The sequence below is a fragment of the Tiliqua scincoides genome, chromosome 2 (assembly GCF_035046505.1).
Source record: "Tiliqua scincoides isolate rTilSci1 chromosome 2, rTilSci1.hap2, whole genome shotgun sequence".
Lineage (NCBI taxonomy): Eukaryota > Metazoa > Chordata > Lepidosauria > Squamata > Scincidae > Tiliqua > Tiliqua scincoides.
Genome location: NC_089822.1, coordinates 258,355,215 through 258,372,748, shown reverse-complemented (window position 1 = coordinate 258,372,748; position 17,534 = coordinate 258,355,215). Strand labels below are relative to the sequence as shown.

The window sequence follows — 17,534 nt, the reverse complement described above, 5'->3', positions numbered from 1 at the left end:
GCTGCCTCACTGCCCATAGGATAGCGTGGAGGCCATTTTGGCACTGCTGTTCCTTTGGGCACCGAAGAGCTTAGGATTGGGCTGCCAGAGTACTTTAATTGGTATTTTATATTTCAGTTTAGTAGTAATTATTATGCTCATTTTATTAGCTGGGTTAATTTGTATATATAACATTTCCATAAAGGAAAGAGTGTTTTTATTGTTAGGGAATTAATGAGGACAAATTTATTGGTAATTTGAATTTTGGGGTATATGCCATTTAAGAACATTTTTATGCCTTATTTTACTCACATACGTGTGTGTGTGTGTGTGTGTGTGTGTGTGTGTGTGTGTACATTGATAAAGATATATTGTCACCCCAAGCCCTGCATCCTTCTAGAGATGGCTCTGCTATTAGGGCCACCAGACCTCCTCCCTTTTCCATGTCCCTCAATCTTGCTTTCAATCTTCCTTTTTCTTCAAGTTTCTTGGCGAAATGGTGATGACTGAGAGGAAGTTTGGAGTGTTGCCAAGGTATATACATATATAGTTGGTTAAATTATTAAGGGCGCAATCCTAACCTCTTATGTCAGTGCTTACCAGTGCTTACCAGCACTGACATAAGGGCACTGCAGCTCTGAGGTAAGGGAACAAACGTTCCCTCACTTTGAGGAGGCCTCTGTGAGTGACACCCAACTGCAGGATGCAGCACACGTCCCATTGGCACCGCTATGCCAGTGCTGGAAAGCACTGACATAAGGGGTTAGGATTGAGCCCTAAAATAAGTTTCTCCCTTTGTATTTGTTTTGTTTTGTTTCTTTTTGGTGTTAATTGTACAGTGTATGTTTAAAAACTTCTAAATAAAAAAGTCAATCTTCATTTTCCTTCTATTTGTGAAGGCAGAAAACAAACAAACAAAGCAAACCTTATTCACTGTTGCTATTCACATAGGCCGTTGGGACATTTTAGGCTGAATTCTTTTTCTATGAAATCTCCAACCCCAGCTGGTACCAAAAACTGCAGCCCGAAAGCTGACTGAGCCCTGTTTGGCAGAGTACATGACTCTGATGTGGTTAAATCTTCATGGGTCTTCATGGTCTCTTTTTCAGACCAATTCAAAGTTCTGACATTAGTTTTAAGGAAAATAAATGTTTATAGAGTTGCAAGTCTATGTCATGGATGATGAAAGTGGGTTCATGATGTTGCAGATGCTGGCCAATCAGTGCTGTAAACAATCAGCAGGTAGAGCCAGTTGTCCAAAGCTTTTTTTTTTTTTACACAAACGTTGCTGTTAATTCTAAATTATTTATATGTTGTTCCCCATGTTTAAGGAAACATAGGGTGCAATCCTAGCCCTTTATGTCAATGCTTACCAGCACTGACATAAGGGCAATGCAGCTCCAAGGTAAGAGAACAAATATTCCCTTACTTTGAGGAGGCATCTGTGAGTGACACCCAACTGCAAAACGCAGCACATGCCCCATTGGCACCACTATGCCAGTGCTGGAAAGCACTGACATAAGGGGTTAGGATTGCACCCATAGAGTACCAATGGACAAGTTTTAGGGCAGTTGGAAGAAAACCTGAAATGCTTCTTGCTGCTGGTTTGTTTCCTTCAGTTCATTCATTATGTTGACCTCTTGATGGCCCAGAATGTGGTAATTCATCTTTGAATGTGTGAACAGATCCCATGAGAAAATACTGCCTGTGAAACAATGTGGAGTTTATGTCTATTATATTTCAACTGGGATTTGCATTCACACATGCAAATAAACACTTCCTGCTGCTGCAGACAACTGGGTTCTGCCAGTGGTGTAGCTAATGATCGTGTAGCCCGGTGCCAAGCTCAAAATGTTGCCCCGGAAGTGATGTCACAACCGGAAATGACATCACACCCAGGCTTTTTAAAAAGTGAAAATTGGGAGGAACCCACCTCCTGCCCCAGCAGCAAACCACCCACTTTCTCTGCTGCCTCCCCCCAGTTAGTGGCATAGCTAAGGCATCTAACTGCAACCAAGAAGATTTTGTAGCCCCCCCACACACATAACAAAATCAAATTTAATTAAGTAAAATAAATAAAAAGTTATTGGTTCCATGCTGAATGATAACAACATCTCATTGACACTCAGAACAAACAGTCTCATAGGTCAGTTTGGAATTAAGTAAATCTACCTTTTGTTCCACAAGTCATTTTCATTTTCTGGTTAATTGACCATAACTTTTGATAGAAAACAGCTATTCTGGTGCTGTTGGTTTCATTGCATTCTGCATTAAATTACTTTCCAATGATATATCACATGGTGGTATTATTCATTCATAGCAAGATTTTCACAATTTTGGTCACTAGTGTCAAGCTCAGCTTGTTGCCCCCCTAAAACTTGATGCCCAGTGCAACTACTACCCCTTGCACCCCTTTAGCTATGCCACTGGGTTCTGTGCACTTGCCCTGTACATTCCATGGTTATTGCAGCCCTGGTTACAGACACAGGAAGAACCTCTTTTGTAACGACACATGTCAGTTGCTGCCTGTACATCCCTTTACGATGCACCTGCTTGGCAACACTCCTTTTTCAGGGTAGAGGGAGGGTATTTCAGCATCTGTTGAGGGATGTGTGTCTTGTGGTCCTGAGTTAATGGACATCAACAGTGTCCATCAATATTGGCATCCCCTAAATCCCCTAAATATTGGTACCCTAGGTGGGCTCCCCCTCCATTTTGATGCTACTGCTCCTTCTTCTTGCAGCCAATTCTCTTATTTTACAGATCTCACAAGTTTCCTATCCATGGCTTAGCCTCACCAGCCACAAATATGGAAGTCATGTGTCCCATCTGCAGAGAGTCAGTGTGGAAGTAGATGGGCTGTGGGCATCACCAAAAAGTCCGAGGAGAAAGGGCTATTTTGACCTTAGTACTCAGGAAGGACTCCGAACTGTGGCAAAGTGGAGAGGTAGGTAGTGAGCTCTCACCTCTGATGATGGTTCCTTTCCTCTGTCCATGAGTGTGTGGACATGTCTCTCACTAGATGCAAAGGCAGCTAACAAAAGTATCCCTTCTTTGACACAAATTGGCAGAACTTCAAGGGTGGAGGAGTCAAAAGAAGGTTTTGGCTGGAATATAATCTGAAGTGAATGAGAGAGAGAGAGAGAGAGAGAGAGAGAGAGAGAGAGAGAGAGAGGAACAGAACAGAACAGAACAGAACAGAACAACAGCCCCACTGGATCAGGCCATAGGCCCATCTAGTCCAGCTTCCTGTATCTCACAGTGGCCCACCAAATGCCCCAGGGAGCACACCAGATAACAAGAGACCTCATCCTGGTGCCCTCCCTTGCATCTGGCATTCTGACATAACCCATTTCTAAAATCAGGAGGTTCCGCATACACATCATGGCTTGTACCCCATAATGGATTTTTCCTCCAGAAACTTGTCCAATCCCTTTTTAAAGGTGTCTAGGCTAGACGCCAGCACCACATCCTGTGGCAAGGAGTTCCACAGACCGACCACACGCTGAGTAAAGAAATAATTTCTTCTGTCTGTCCTAACCCGCCCAACACTCAATTTTAGTGGATGTCCCCTGGTTCTGGTATTATGTGAGAGTGTAAAGAGCATCTCCCTATCCACTCTGTCCATTCCCTGCATAATTTTGTATGTCTCAGTCATGTTCCCCCTCAGGCGTCTAGGCTGAAGAGGCCCAAACGCCGTAGCCTTTCCTCATAAGGAAGGTGCCCAAGCCCCGTAATCATTTTAGTCGCTCTCTTTTGCACCTTTTCCATTTCCATTATGTCTTTTTTGAGATGCGGCGACCAGAACTGGACACAATACTCCAGGTGTGGCCTTACCATAGATTTGTACAACGGCATTATAATACTAGCCGTTTTGTTCTCAATACCCTTCCTAATGATCCCAAGCATAGAATTGGCCTTCTTCACTGCCGCCGCACATTGGGTCAACACTTTCATTGACCTGTCCACCACCACCCCAAGATCTCTCTCCTGATCTGTCACAGACAGCTCAGAACCCATCAGCCTATATCTAAAGTTTTGATTTTTTGCCCCAATGTGCATGACTTTACACTTACTGACATTGAAGCGCATCTGCCATTTTGCTGCCCATTCTGCCAGTCTGGAGAGATCCTTCTGGAGCTCCTCGCAAGCACTTCTGGTCTTTACCACTCGGAAAAGTTTGGTGTCGTCTGCCAACTTAGCCACTTCACTGCTCAACCCTGTCTCCAGGTCATTTATGAAGAGGTTGAAAAGCACCGGTCCCAGGACAGATCCTTGGGGCACACCGCTTCTCACCTCTCTCCATTGTGAAAATTGCCCATTGACACCCACTCTCTGCTTCCTGGCCTCCAACCAGTTCTCAATCCATGAAAGGACCTGTCCTCTAATTCCCTGACTGTGGAGTTTTTTCAGTAGCCTTTGGTGAGGGACGGTGTCAAACACCTTCTGAAAGTCCAGATATAAAATGTCCACGGGTTGTCCCGCATCCACATGCCTGTTGACCTTTTCAAAGAATTCTATAAGGTTCGTGAGGCAAGACTTACCCTTACAGAAGCCATGCTGACTCTCCCTCAGCAAGGCCTGTTCGTCTATGTGTCTATGAGAGAGAGAGAGAGAGAGAATGGGGTGTCCTGTTGATGGGCATCTTCAGAGTTCACCAACTGAAATCCCCTTTCCCAAGACCTTTGCATATAGTTAAAGCTGCAGCAAGCAGCTCAGCTCCATCCTTTCACTCTGGCATTTGGAGAGAACTCCAGAGATACCAGAGTGAGTAACTCTGTGGCAGAGGAACATAAGGTGAGGAATGGCAAATGGAGGAGAGAAAGCATGAAGGCCCTGAGGTGGTCATGCTCCTGTCTCCAGTTGTCTGTTCCCAAAAGCAAGAGCTCAGTCCAGGGCCTCTAAGAGGATTTCTACCAGGGCGTACAAAGTTTCTTTAGGGCCCCTTCCCAAAGAGGGAGGGGGTGAAACAGAGTGGGGGGGGCAATGGAGATGGGCACCACTTCTGCAACAGCTGTAGCCCCGCAGCTATATCCCTGAGATCTTACGCACTCCTTCATGGCAAGCAGATCCACAAGCCAAAGAGCTCCTGGAGCAGGCCAGCTTCCTCCCAGATGTGACACTCTAAAGCAGGGGTGCCCAAACCCTGGCCCGGGGGCCACTTGCGGCCCTTGGGGACTCACAATCTGGCCTGCGAGGAGCCCCCAGTCTCCAATTAGCATCTGGCCCTCCGGAGACTTGCTGGAGCCCATGCTGGCCTGACACAACTGCTCTCAGTGTGAAGATGACTGTTTGACCTCTCGAATGAGCTGTGGGACAAGGGTTCCCTCCACTGCTTGCTGTTTCACGTCTGTGATGCAGCAGTGGCAGTGAAGGAAAGGCTAGCCTTGCTTTGTGCAAGGATTTTTATAGGCCTTGAGCTATTGCAAGACCATTCATTCATCCAAATTCCATCTCTAATACATTCATTTATGTAAATTTATTCAAATTGGAAATGTAAATTAATTCGGCCCCCGACAAAGTGTCAGAGAGATGATGTAGCCCTCCTGCCAAAAGGTTTGGACAACCCTGCTCTAAAGGAATGTATGCATTCCTGGGCCTGGTGCGTGTGGCTTCTGGTAGTAGTTGCTGCCGTGTGTCATGTGCATCCTGTGTGGGCAGTGAGTCTGGGTGAAATTGGAAAATGTAAGATCCCAGGAAATTTCTGGGGGCCCTCCTTTGGCTCCTGGGCCCCCTTTCTGACCCTGGGTCTGGGTACAAATTACCCCCTTTACCCCACCTCCCCTAGGCCCTGGCACACTCTTGCAGAGAGAAACCTCCCCTGAATGTGGTAGGAAAATCCCTGTTCTTGACTGTGAAACTCCATGATGATGGGTCTGGAGCAAATCTCCATTTCTCAGCTTCACCTACTTCACAATGTTGTGGTGAGGCTAACACTTAACAACTCTCCCTCCTTGGGTCTGTTTGGAGGAAAGTCAGACTAGAAAACAAGCTAAAGACATCAGAAATTCCTGTTGTGGAAGAAAGAAAGCAGAGATTCGGGGAAAACACCCTGCGTGAGAGCAGCAGGGGGCCAGTGCAGCCTGGGACAAAGTGACCTGATCAAGAATAACTAAGGAATCCTGTGGCCATGGATTGAACTCTCCCCTGCAGTTTTCCCACCCTCCCACCACTTCACTAAAGCCTGCTGTCTCTGGTAGGTGGCGCACAAAGGAGGAATTTGTAAGTGCTGTAGCGCAGGGGTGGAGCACCTTCTGTCCATGCAGAAGGTCCCTGGTTCAATCCCTGGAGTGCCCAGATAGGACTGGAAGTAACTCATACCTGAAACTCTTGGGAGCTGCTGCCAGCCAGTGTAGACAGTATTGAGCCAGTTGGGCCAGTCATCATCTGAAATCACCCTATCAGACATTTCTCTTCATTCATGTGTTTGCAATGAGCAGAAAGAGGGGACATCAGCTCAATGCCTGTCCTCAACATACCACTAGGTGGCAGCATCTGACCATTTTGCCTGTGACTTAAGAACCTGTGGTTGAGGACATTCATATCAAGGATGGTTTTTAACAGGGTTTCTTAGCTGGCCAGTTTCACACCAGAGCTGCTGACATTTAAGCACACAAAGCAGCCAGAATGAACCCCTTTTGATTAGTCCCATGATCACAGTCTTTTCTTTTCAAATAGTGAGGTACCACTTGGGCTGGATCAATTCATGCTCAAAATGCTGACAGCCAGGAGTGCGCAGGAGGGACGAGGAGAAGATTCTCATGGAAGAGTTTGCTTGGAAGAGTGGATTTATGCATGTCAATATCAATAAATATTAAAAGAAGGGAAAGTTCCTGTTATTTAACAATGAGCGATTTCCAAAGAGTGAGAAGGCTGCAGCCCTATACAGTACACACACTTAACTGGGAGTAAGCCCCATTGAACTCAGTGAAGCTTACTTCTGAGTAGGCATACACAGGCTCATGCACTTCAATTCAGATTGCATATAACTTGGCTACAGTCCTAAATACACTCACCAGAGAGTAAGCCCATTGAACACAGTGGGACTTACTTCTGAGTAATGCACAAGATGGTGTTTTTTTTTTTTTTCTTGAGAGAGGCACTTTGGGCATTTAAAAAAAAAGAGAGAGAGAGAGACCTCTTTTTCAGGAAACAGTTTCAACTCCTTCCAGCTTTTCACCAGCTGATCATTTCACGTCACCACCCTGAGTCAGGAAGGGAAAAACCCAGACAGGCTGAATGAAAACAAAAGTGAAAGTGACTCTGATTTCCTTGTGTGAGGAAGCCATGGCAGCTGGGGGTCCAGTCCAGGAGCTCTGCGATGAAGCCACCTGTCCCATCTGCCTGGACTATTTCACAGACCCAGTGACCGTTGGGGAGTGTGGACACAACTTCTGCCAAGCCTGCCTGACCCAGTGCTGGGGGAAAGAGGACGTAGTTGCCTCCTGTCCCCAGTGCAGAGAAACCATTCAGAAAAGCAATCTCATTCCCAATCGACAGTTGGCTAACTTTGTAGCAATAGCCAGGAAATTCAGTCTTGTTGGGGGGAAGAAGACAGAAAAAGGGGGGCCTCTTTGTGAGAAGCACCAGGAGCCCTTAAAACTTTTCTGCAAGAATGACAAAAAACCCCTTTGTGTGGTGTGTGACCTGGAACACAGATTTCACAAGGTGGTCCTTATGGAGGAAGCTTCCCAAGAGTACAAGGTAAGAACTCACTTGGGAGGGGGGGGAGTTGGGGAGTCTTCTTCTTCGGTAGTTGCCTCTCCTATAAGGCAGTGTTTCTCAAACTGTGGGTTGGGTGGGTCCTGATCCGATTTCTGGTGGGTCTGCAACTGCCACAAGCCCTGAGGCTATTCCGAACTAACAGCCCTGCAAAGAGATGAGCTTGTATAAATATATGGAGATAAATGTTTAAGCGTCTTTTTTCTGGTGTGTTTTTTTTTCCAGTGACAGGTAGTGTGGACAGATAAAGGGTGGGTCACAAAACTCAATCCCCTTAGGCCTTGAATCAATTCATTAAGGCTGCCTCATTCCGAAAAATGGATTGAGTTTTTTGCAAATAAATTAATAAAATATTGGGCCCTATGTTCCTTATTCAGGTTGCTGTTTTTTTTCTCTGTGATGAATAAGGACCTAAAAACAAGGAATGAACTTCAGCATCTTTGGGGGCCATTTGATTATTACTAAACTAATTATTATCTTCAATTATTGTGATTTATAATAACTCTCAGAGGAAGAGTCTGCTGTTTCCAGTCCGCTCCCCATCTCCCACACATGTTCACTTAACAATCCTATCCAACTTTCTAGTGCAGCTGCAGTGTAGCCCCAAGGCAAAGGAACAAAGATTCCCTTACCTTGAGGGGGCCTCCGTAACTACCCTCTCATCACAGGATGCAGCACACACCCCATACGCACAGCTACACCAGGGCTGGAAAATTGGATAGGATTTGGCCCTCAGGCTGCAATTCTATAACACTTTCCTGGGAGTCAGCCCCATTTAACATAATGGGACTTACTTCTGAGTAGACATGCATGCGTTAGCTTTCACGCAGTTGTAGCCCAAAATAAATGTTGAGCTACCCCATTTTTGTCATCCCCATTCCCTCAAAGACAATCCTCTTTCAGATGCCTTTGAATGGCTGGATTTAGTGCTTAAAATAGTATTGAGCAAGTTGGATCAGTGACAGAGGTGTGGGTTGCTCCAGGTTGGACACTGGTAGGACCCGGATTCATCAGGGGACCCTTCTGGCTGAGCTTGAACTCTCAGTGTCAGTGACTGCAGTGGTGCCCAGTGCACCATCTGCGGTGCCAAGGGCACTAAGCCAGACTTTACCCCAAGGCTGTCAACAACCAGGCACAAGCACTGCTGCAAGGGATGAGGGTCTTTTCTCATACAAGCCTGAGACTGGGATCATTGGAATCATTTGCACTTTTTTTTTTTTTTTGGGGGGGGGGGTCTGTTTACAAAGTGAGGGAAACTCTGAAATGGGCAGGTGAGGCTACAGTCTGTTCAGATACCCTGAACAATCACTTTCCTCATTCACCCCTGCTCCCCCCCCCCCCCAAAAAAAAAAAAAAAAAAAAAGGATGAAGAGAGATACCATTAATGGAAAGAAGCATGGAGAAGGCCAGGTGGTTTGGACTGAGGAGTTAGCACTGAAAAAGTTTGGGGCAGTTGGCCATCCCTCCTTTATCTTAGGGGGTGTTCAAACCCAAACTTTAACTGAGTGATGTAATCTATCCTATATATTTATGGTCTGCATTGGAATCAAGAAGGCTCTTGGGATGCCCTCTACCCAGAAGTTATTGGAACGCAGGACAGTGAGCAGGCACATTCACACAAACTTACCATTACTTCTACAGAGTCAACTTGTTAAAGGCAACCAACATTTGTCTCTTTAGGGTAAGATCTGCAGCTGTTTACCAGTTCTGAAGAAGCAGAGAGAGCAAGTTTTGGCATTTAAAGCTGACGTGGAAAAGGAACATCAAGACCTGCTTGTAAGTGCCGCTACTTACTAACAAACTCCTAGTAGGGCCAGTATTGGGAATTACTCAATATGAAACAAGGAGGGAGTGATTAGCCAGCACTCCTAAGCATGTTTATTATTTGGTGGGATTTTCTCCCTATTTTTTACCTATTTTTCTGTATTTTTGAGTACATTTCTTTCCCCAGAAGCGCTTGTGCAGGTTTAGTAGCCTACAAAGCTTTGGGTACCCTTTGCAAGTAGTTTTTGTCCTTTATCTGGAAACTCTATTATTCCCCAGATCTATACGATGTGAATTTGGCTTCTCTTCCTGTCTGGAATGGCTCCCCTCCCTGCACGGCTGGAATGTGCTCAGTGATTGGGAGATTGAGTGATGGGGAGTGACTGAGTGATTGTCCATCTAGGCCAAGGGGGGGCGGGTTGGAGTCACCAGGTAGGTTGCACTCCTCCAAGCACGTAACCTGCTGGCATCATCAAAGTTATACATTTCCTAGTCTACAGGAAGTGTGGCTTGTTCTCTGCAAGTTGCCTGTGACTCGTTCATTGGCAGCACTCACATAGGAGCACCCAATTGCTCATCTATATGTGTCATGACTATGAATTCTTTGAGTAAGTAGTTTAAGCAAGGGCCATCTAGCTAGATTACAATGAGGGACTTTTTGTTGCTTTATCTGCTAAGTGACTCCAGCCCTCATGCAAACTTACCTAGTTTTAACACAATGACCCCTGCAAGCTGAGAGTTTCAGCAGCATCCCAGCTCCATCTGCTGGGCATTACTAGTTATTGCATCCATTTAATGAAAAATTTTCAGTTTGGTTTCCAGCCAAGCTCAGACATTTTCCATCAGCCTGGTTACCCATCTTCCTTACTAATGTGTTTAATGCCTTTCTTATTTAGACTTTTCATTAAACTAGTTACATTTTGGCCCTTGGTCTGCCTGGTCCATGTTCATGTGTAATTCATGTGGATTATCATGTTTCTTTGTCCTGTGGATTTGATTTTTGGGTTTGATTTTTTAATAAGAATCCCTGGGATTCAGTCTCATCTGGGAGGGTTTTTTCCCCCCCAGACGGCCCTCCACTCCCTGGACTCTGTAGCCTGGGATAGTGGAAGTGAATGAGCACTACAAAGGGTCATACACTGTTCAGCTGCTGATTCAATAAATAGAAAGGAAAGAGTCCATGCTCACTAATTGCAAGGCACTACGGTTTTTGGTCAGCCTCCCTACTTCTAGGAATCCCTCTCCCTGTGGTTTGGAATAGCCTGATCTCTCATGGAAAAGGTTAATAAAGAATGATCCCTTTAAGGCAGTGGTTCCCAACCTTTACGCAAAGGTAAGGGAACCACTAAGTGTAGGGGGCGGTAAGGGGTGTGGCAAATCAGTGATAATGGCAGCAATGACACTTCCAGGATTCCACCACCACCAAGAAAAAAAAGGGTTTTTCACATACCTGGAGGTCACTATGGCCTTTCAGAGGGTGCAGGGGGAATGTGAACCCCTCTGCTGGGCTCCCTGTGTTCAGAATGGCTCCCTGAAGCTATCGTGACCCAGAAGTGGGACACAATCACTTCGGGGAGCCATTTTGAAATGCGGGGAGGCCTGCATAGGGGGCTGAAGGCCCCCCTGCACCCTCTGGAGGGCCATATTGATGCCCAGGTATATGGAAACCCTTTTATCTTGGTGGCAGCGCAATCCTGGAAGTGCCAGTGCCGTCACCACCCATCGCCACTTCCTTAAGGGGGAAGGCAGTGTTTCTGGTAGTCCTAGGGGGTTGTGACCTCCAGGTTGGGAAACACTGCTTTAAGGGGACCTCGTGTAACTCTTCCCTGCCTGCTGGATGTGAATCTGGTCTCTGTAACAAGTCAGAAGTGCCCTTCCTATGAAATTGCCCTGCCCTGCCTCTTGATGCTGCAAAAGACCAAGTATATATACTCCGACATGCTCTCCTCCTCTTTCCGTTTGTAGAATCAAACAGAAGCCGAGAGACAGAAGATGGTGGCTGAGTTCAGACAACTATATCGGTTTCTGGAGGAACAAGAGCAGCTTCTGCTGGCCCAGATGGAAGAGACGGAGAAAGAGATTATAACCAGAAGGGATGAGTACATAACCAAACTCTCAGAGGAACTCTCCTCTCTTGAAAGTCTCATCCAGGAGATGGAAGAGAAATGCCAGCAGCCAGCAAGTGAACTTCTGCAGGTGAGATGATGGCAGAAGCAGCCCAGGTTCTGCTCCAGGGAGGGCTGGCTCAGAACCTTTGCTACCTGCTTCCTGACTATATAGTATCTAATCAGTGGAGGTGGCTTAACCCTCCACTGGGTTAAGATACTATATCTTAGTATAGTATCTAAGATATACTTAGATACTTAGATACTATATAGATACTATATAGTCCCACAGGATACTATATAGATACTATATAGTCCCAAGGGATAGAGGGTTGGATATAGCAGATGCTGGTGCCACCACGATCTGCTCTTTTCCACCCCCACTGCCTGCAGCACCCCACCAGCGGTCAGTTTGTGCAGCACCAATGGCAGCATGCAGCCTCCTATGTAGATTGGAGCAGTGATGTACACTCAAGTGCACTAGTGACAGGTGTGTTAGTTGGGCATCAAAGGGTCAGAGTGCATTCCTACCTAGGACGATGGAGACCTTGTAGCATGGCACTGAGGTCCTTCTTCTTTCTCTTTTTTTCCTCTAGAATATTGGCAGTATCATGAACAGGTATGTGAATCGCACGCAGTTGCCATCATACTTTGTGATTCTGGGAAAGGAGGGTCTGTATGGTATGTGTAGAGCATAGCATTTCTGGGAAGCAACCATAGACCCCAGTATCTTCCAGTGTTTCACAGATGAAAACCTTGGCCCGTGGCCAGATGGAAGATCATGGCTAGTTAATGCATCTGCAAGAGGGATCTGAAGGCCTTAGGAGTGGACCTCAACAAGTGGGAAACCCTGGCCTCTGAGCGGCCCGCTTGGAGGCAGGCTGTGCAGCATGGCCTTTCCCAGTTTGAAGAGACACTTGGCCAACAGTCTGAGGCAAAGAGGCAAAGAAAGAAGGCCCATAGCCAGGGAGACAGACCAGGGACAGACTGAACTTGCTCCCAGTGTGGAAGGGACTGTCACTCCCGAATCGGCCTTTTCAGCCACACTAGACGCTGTTCCAGAACCACCTTTCAGAGCGCGATACCATAGTCTTTCGAGACTGAAGGTTGCCAACATAGCATATTAAATGCTCAGTGAAACCCCCATTTTAGGCTACAAGAACAGCAAACCTCCATTTTCTCTTCAAGTCTTCTCAGTAGTATCAAGAGAAAGGAGAATCTGTCATGTGACACCAGTGTGCTCATAGAGTTTTCGTACCTCCCTGAATGTGGCAGCCAATTGAGTGGTGTGAGGGTGGGGAAGCTCTGAACACGATGATGTCACCTGATGTGACTTGCTTCTTACTAGGAGTATGCAGAGAAGAGATGCAGGGCTACAGTTCTTGGAGGTATCCACATATACAGTGGGTCCTCCTTATCTCTGGGCTCGGCAACCTTGGACTTGAATATCCATGCCATGACTGGAGGGCCTCAGTCACATCTGGGAGGATTTCTGAGATGCAGGGAGGTTGCGTGCAGCCTTCCCACACCTCAGAAAGCCTCCTGGACATGATTGGAAGACACTTCTGGTTTTTCTGGTGTGAACCAGAAGTGCCTTCCAGTTGCGTCTGGGAAGCTTCTGAAGAGTCTGGGAGGCCACATGTGGCCTTTGGAGGGCTGGATGTGGCCCCCAGGCAAAGAATTGTGATGCTGTGACCCCGGGATTTAATTATTCTTGGAATTTGGTATCCACTGGGGGGGGGGGTGTCCTGGAACAGATACCTTGCGGATTCTGAGGGTCCATGGCATCTATTAATGAATAATTGGGGTCTTTGGAGTCATTGTGAGGGATGGGATAGTTCCCCCTTTCTTCTTGAGTTTTCTGCAGCGGACCCTCTCAAGGCTTTTAGACATTTCCTTCCTTCCCATCTCTTTCTTTTGCTGCACTTGGGAAGTCTGAATCTGATAGTTGGTGGATCAGTATTTGTGCATTGTTTCTCACAGTTATGAGGAGAAGAAGACATTTGAGAATCCAGTGGATATTCCTCTTGGGCTGAAGTGGAAGATCTGGGACTTCGGTGACATAAATGTGTTTCTGGAGGGTGTCACAAAGCAATTCAAAGGTAATTTAGCCTGCCCGAAAGGTTTTCATGTATTGGGCATTACTTTGGTCTAAAAGCAACTTGGTCATTTGTAACATTATCAGGAAAATGAGGAACTTTTGGATGGGTCATTGAGAAGCCACTCTGATTCACTATGCAAAGGTCAAAACTGCTCTTGCAATCTTAGCTCAAAATTACATTCTTAAGAATTTTTTGGAAAATTATCTTTCCTTTTTTACTTCTAGTCTTATTGGTCCCGTTTAAAAAAAAAAAAACATTTTAAACATTATTTATTATTACATTTTCAACATGTGAACTTTTTGTTGAAAAGCGGTATCTACTGTTAATAATTAATAATAATTATCACTGAATGTCTTTTGCTGTGTGCACAGCAACTCCAAGATAAGCCCCTACGATTCTGAGAAGAAAGACACAGAATTCACCCAATTCTTGGGCACCTAAAATCATTATTAGCTGATGCTACAGACCCTTCATTCCACCACCAAGTTGACTGAGTTGGCTCCTTGGACCTGAGGGCCTCAGACCTCAAAGCATGGGCGGGAGTTGAACTCACAGAGAAAATGTCCTTTACTCTGCCCTTCTCCTCTCCATGACATCAGTGGCATAGCTATATTGGCAACCTTCAGTCTTGAAAGACTATGGTATCGCGCTCTGAAAGGTGGTTCTGGCACAGCGTCTAGTGTGGCTGAAAAGGCCAATCCGGGAGTGACAATCCCTTCCACACCAGGAGCAAGTGCAGTCTGTCCCTGGCCTGTCTCCCTGGCTATGGGCCTTCCTTCTTTGCCTCAGACTGTTGGCAAAGTGTCTCTTCAAACTGGGAAAGGCCATGCTGCACAGCCTGCCTCCAAGCAGGCCGCTCAGAGGCCAGGGTTTCCCACTTGTTGAGGTCCATTCCTAAGGCCTTCAGATCCTTCTTGCAGATGTCCTTGTATCGCAGCTGTGGTCTACCTGTAGGGCACTTTCCTTGCACAAGTTCACCATAGAGGAGATCCTTTGGGATCCGCCCATCATCCATTCTCACGACATGACCGAGCCAACGCAGGCGTCTCTGTTTCAGCAGTGCATACATGCTAGGGATTCCAGCACGTTCCAGGACTGTGTTGTTAGAACTTTGTCCTGCCAGATGATGCCGAGAATGCGCCAGAGGCAGCACATGTGGAAAGCATTCAGTTTCCTCTCCTGTTGTGAGCGGAGAGTCCATGACTCGCTGCAGTACAGAAGTGTACTCAGGACGCAAGCTCTGAAGACCTGGATCTTGGTATGTTCCGTCAGCTTCTTGTTGGACCAGACTCTCTTTGTGAGAGTCTTTGTGAGAGTCTTTGTGAGAGTTGTGCACTGTCAATTATTCACTTGAAATAAGGAAAGTGAAAATCAGCACAGCAATTATGTAGACTGATCATTTTTAGGTAGTAAACACCATGGTGTGATGCTGTTTCATCTTTCTTCCCTTTCCTTTTCCAGACACTCTACTATCTGGACTTCAGCTACAAAAAGGTAAATTAATGTTTTCATCTCACCGTACAAACGACAATTAATTGATAAAACCCACTGCCACAAGACGTGATGATGGCCATTAGGTTACATGTCTTTAGGAATCAGGCCAGTGGTTCTCAAACATTTTAGCACAGGGACCCACTTTGATAAATGACACACTATCAGGACCCACCTAGGTTTACCAGACTTTAAATAAAGATCTGGGGAAAAAAATGTTCATTTATTTATAAGTAATAATAACCAGGGAAAAAAGACCCGCAAACTTTATCTTCCTATATTTACACAAGCTTGCAAACTGCAGGAGTTGAGCTCTTTGCAGGGTAATTAGCAGCTGTGGTATCTCATTTTTAATAGCCTCAGAGCTTGAGGCAGTTATCTGATCTTTTCATCACCCATTGGTGACCCACCAAAAATCAGATCAGGACCCACGAGTGCATCCGAACCCACAGTTTGGAAACCACTGAGTTAGACAGATTAATGGAGGACATCTCTATGCGGCTAATAGCCATAATGACTCTGTGTTCAGAGGCATATACAAATGCTGGAGGTGTCCGCAGTAGCAGAGAGCTGTTGCCTTCATGCCATAAATGTGGATTACTCGGTGGGATGTGTCTGACCAGCAGAGTGCTGGATAAGGGGGATATTGTTGTCCCTCAGCTGATTCTGCCTCTGTTCTCTTTCCTCCTCTTCCCCTCCCACAGCAAATGTCACTCTGGATCCAGACACGGCTCATCCTCAACTCATCGTCTCCGAGGATCATCAAAGCATGAGACTGGGATGCAGAGCTAAAAATCTGCCAAAGAATCCTGAAAGATTTGACCAATTTTCTATTGTGCTGGGATGTGAAGAATTCACAGCAGGCAGGCATTTTTGGGAAGTCTGTGTGAGTCCTGAGGAGGAATGGGCGGTGGGGGTCGCGAGAAAGTCTCTGGGGAGAAAGGGCATTGTTGTTTTCAGTCCCCAGGAAGGGATCTGGGCTTTGGGGAAGTGGGGAGGTGGGTACAGGGCCACCACGGAGCCTCTTCCCCCTTTTCTATCCCTGGCTGGGGAGCTCAGGAGGATTCGAGTGTCTCTGAACTATGCTGTGGGGCAGGTGACCTTTTTTGACGCTGATGCAGCAGCCCCAATTTTTACCTTCTCGGCAGCCTCATTCTCCAGTGAGATCCTTCAGCCCTTCTTTTGGGTGTATGAAAAAGCCCATCTCAGCCTTGATTGTTAACGCAGTCAGGTCTCCCTCACAGATTGTGCTGGTGTAGTTCTCCAAACCAGAATAAAAACTGTAGGTTTGATTGGGATTAGTGATCAATACTACTGCTAATAAACAACCTTGGATGCTCAATAGCACTTTTCATGTCTCTGCCAAGATCCCTGCAAGTTTCTGGACAAGTCACCCAAACGGACTGAATTCTGCTTGTTCGCTCCTGTTTCTCAAAGTTGCCTCTGCAATGTATTTCTTAACGTATTCAATGTATTTCTTAAAGAGGCAGAAGCAACACATTCACAGTCAGAAATCCGACTAAAGGCCCAGTCCTAACAGGCTGCTGTGCTGTTGGAATTCATGTTCCGGTGGCGCAATGGCCTTTCCAGAGTTGTAAAATGTGACATGCTGTTGGCGGGGGTGTGTGTGTGCGCGCGCGCGCAGTGGGTGGGCAGAATAGGGTAGAGAGGAAGGAGAATAGGTGGGGAGGGGGTGGACAGGGGGTTTGTAGAGGGTGAGAAGGGGACAGTTAGCAACAGCAGTTCCACTAATATCTTAGCCCCTTCCCTGCCTCAATCCATCTCCCCAGGTCAGAGCAGATCTACTGGGGAAGTAGAGGCTTACCCTGAGGTCAAGGAACAAGTCATTTGTGACTGCCCCCCACCCCAAATGCAGCACGTGCTCTGTGGGCACAGTTGGAAGGGGTATTCCGTTAGGAATGGGTTGTCTAAGAAAAGACAGAACTCTAACACTGACCAGCAGGGCTTCCATCTTTGACTGTCAATTCCCCTTTCCATATTCTTCAACTCCTCCCCACCCTCCCAAGCTCTACAAGCTGTGGAAATTCCAACACTAGATGTTTAGCCAGCTGCTAATGTACCGTATGTTATGAACGTGTTGTTGAGAGTGTTTTTTTTTTTTAAGTTGAGATTACAGTATTAAAGGGACTAATTTTTCTTGCTACTGCTTTTGTATCTTTCTTTGAACTCAAAGATGTACTTCCCCCTTACATCACATGACCATCCCTTGTTCAGCTTGTCTGTTATGTCTGTATTCCACCCTTTCTGTAGAGAACTCGGCAAAGCATTCAGAGTATTATCCTACTTTATCCCCACAACAGCCCTGTGAGGAAGGCCACACAAGGGGAAAAAAAAAAGAGCTTCCCTGAGC

General features: G+C 46.2%; 1 protein-coding gene across 1 annotated transcript; it reads left to right on the top strand.

The window, feature by feature from the left end:
- The first annotated feature begins 7,263 nt into the window (after positions 1-7,263).
- On the top strand, positions 7,264-17,327 carry LOC136642167 (zinc finger protein RFP-like). Its single transcript, XM_066618445.1, has 7 exons — positions 7,264-7,683; positions 9,382-9,477; positions 11,431-11,661; positions 12,167-12,189; positions 13,554-13,672; positions 15,134-15,166; positions 15,868-17,327. The coding sequence occupies exons 1-7, from the start codon at positions 7,267-7,269 to the stop codon at positions 16,383-16,385; spliced, it is 1,437 nt and encodes a 478-aa protein (XP_066474542.1). The 5' UTR covers positions 7,264-7,266; the 3' UTR covers positions 16,386-17,327.
- Positions 17,328-17,534: the final 207 nt, after the last annotated feature.

Excerpts from the sequence above, each read along its gene's own strand:
- LOC136642167 (XM_066618445.1), top strand. The coding sequence starts at position 7,267 with ATGGCAGCTGGGGGTCCAGTCCAGGAGCTCTGCGATGAAGCCACCTGT. Across the intron at positions 13,673-15,133 it reads TGTCACAAAGCAATTCAAAG|ACACTCTACTATCTGGACTT; the intron begins GTAATTTAGCCT and ends TTCCTTTTCCAG. Across the intron at positions 15,167-15,867 it reads TGGACTTCAGCTACAAAAAG|CAAATGTCACTCTGGATCCA; the intron begins GTAAATTAATGT and ends CCCCTCCCACAG.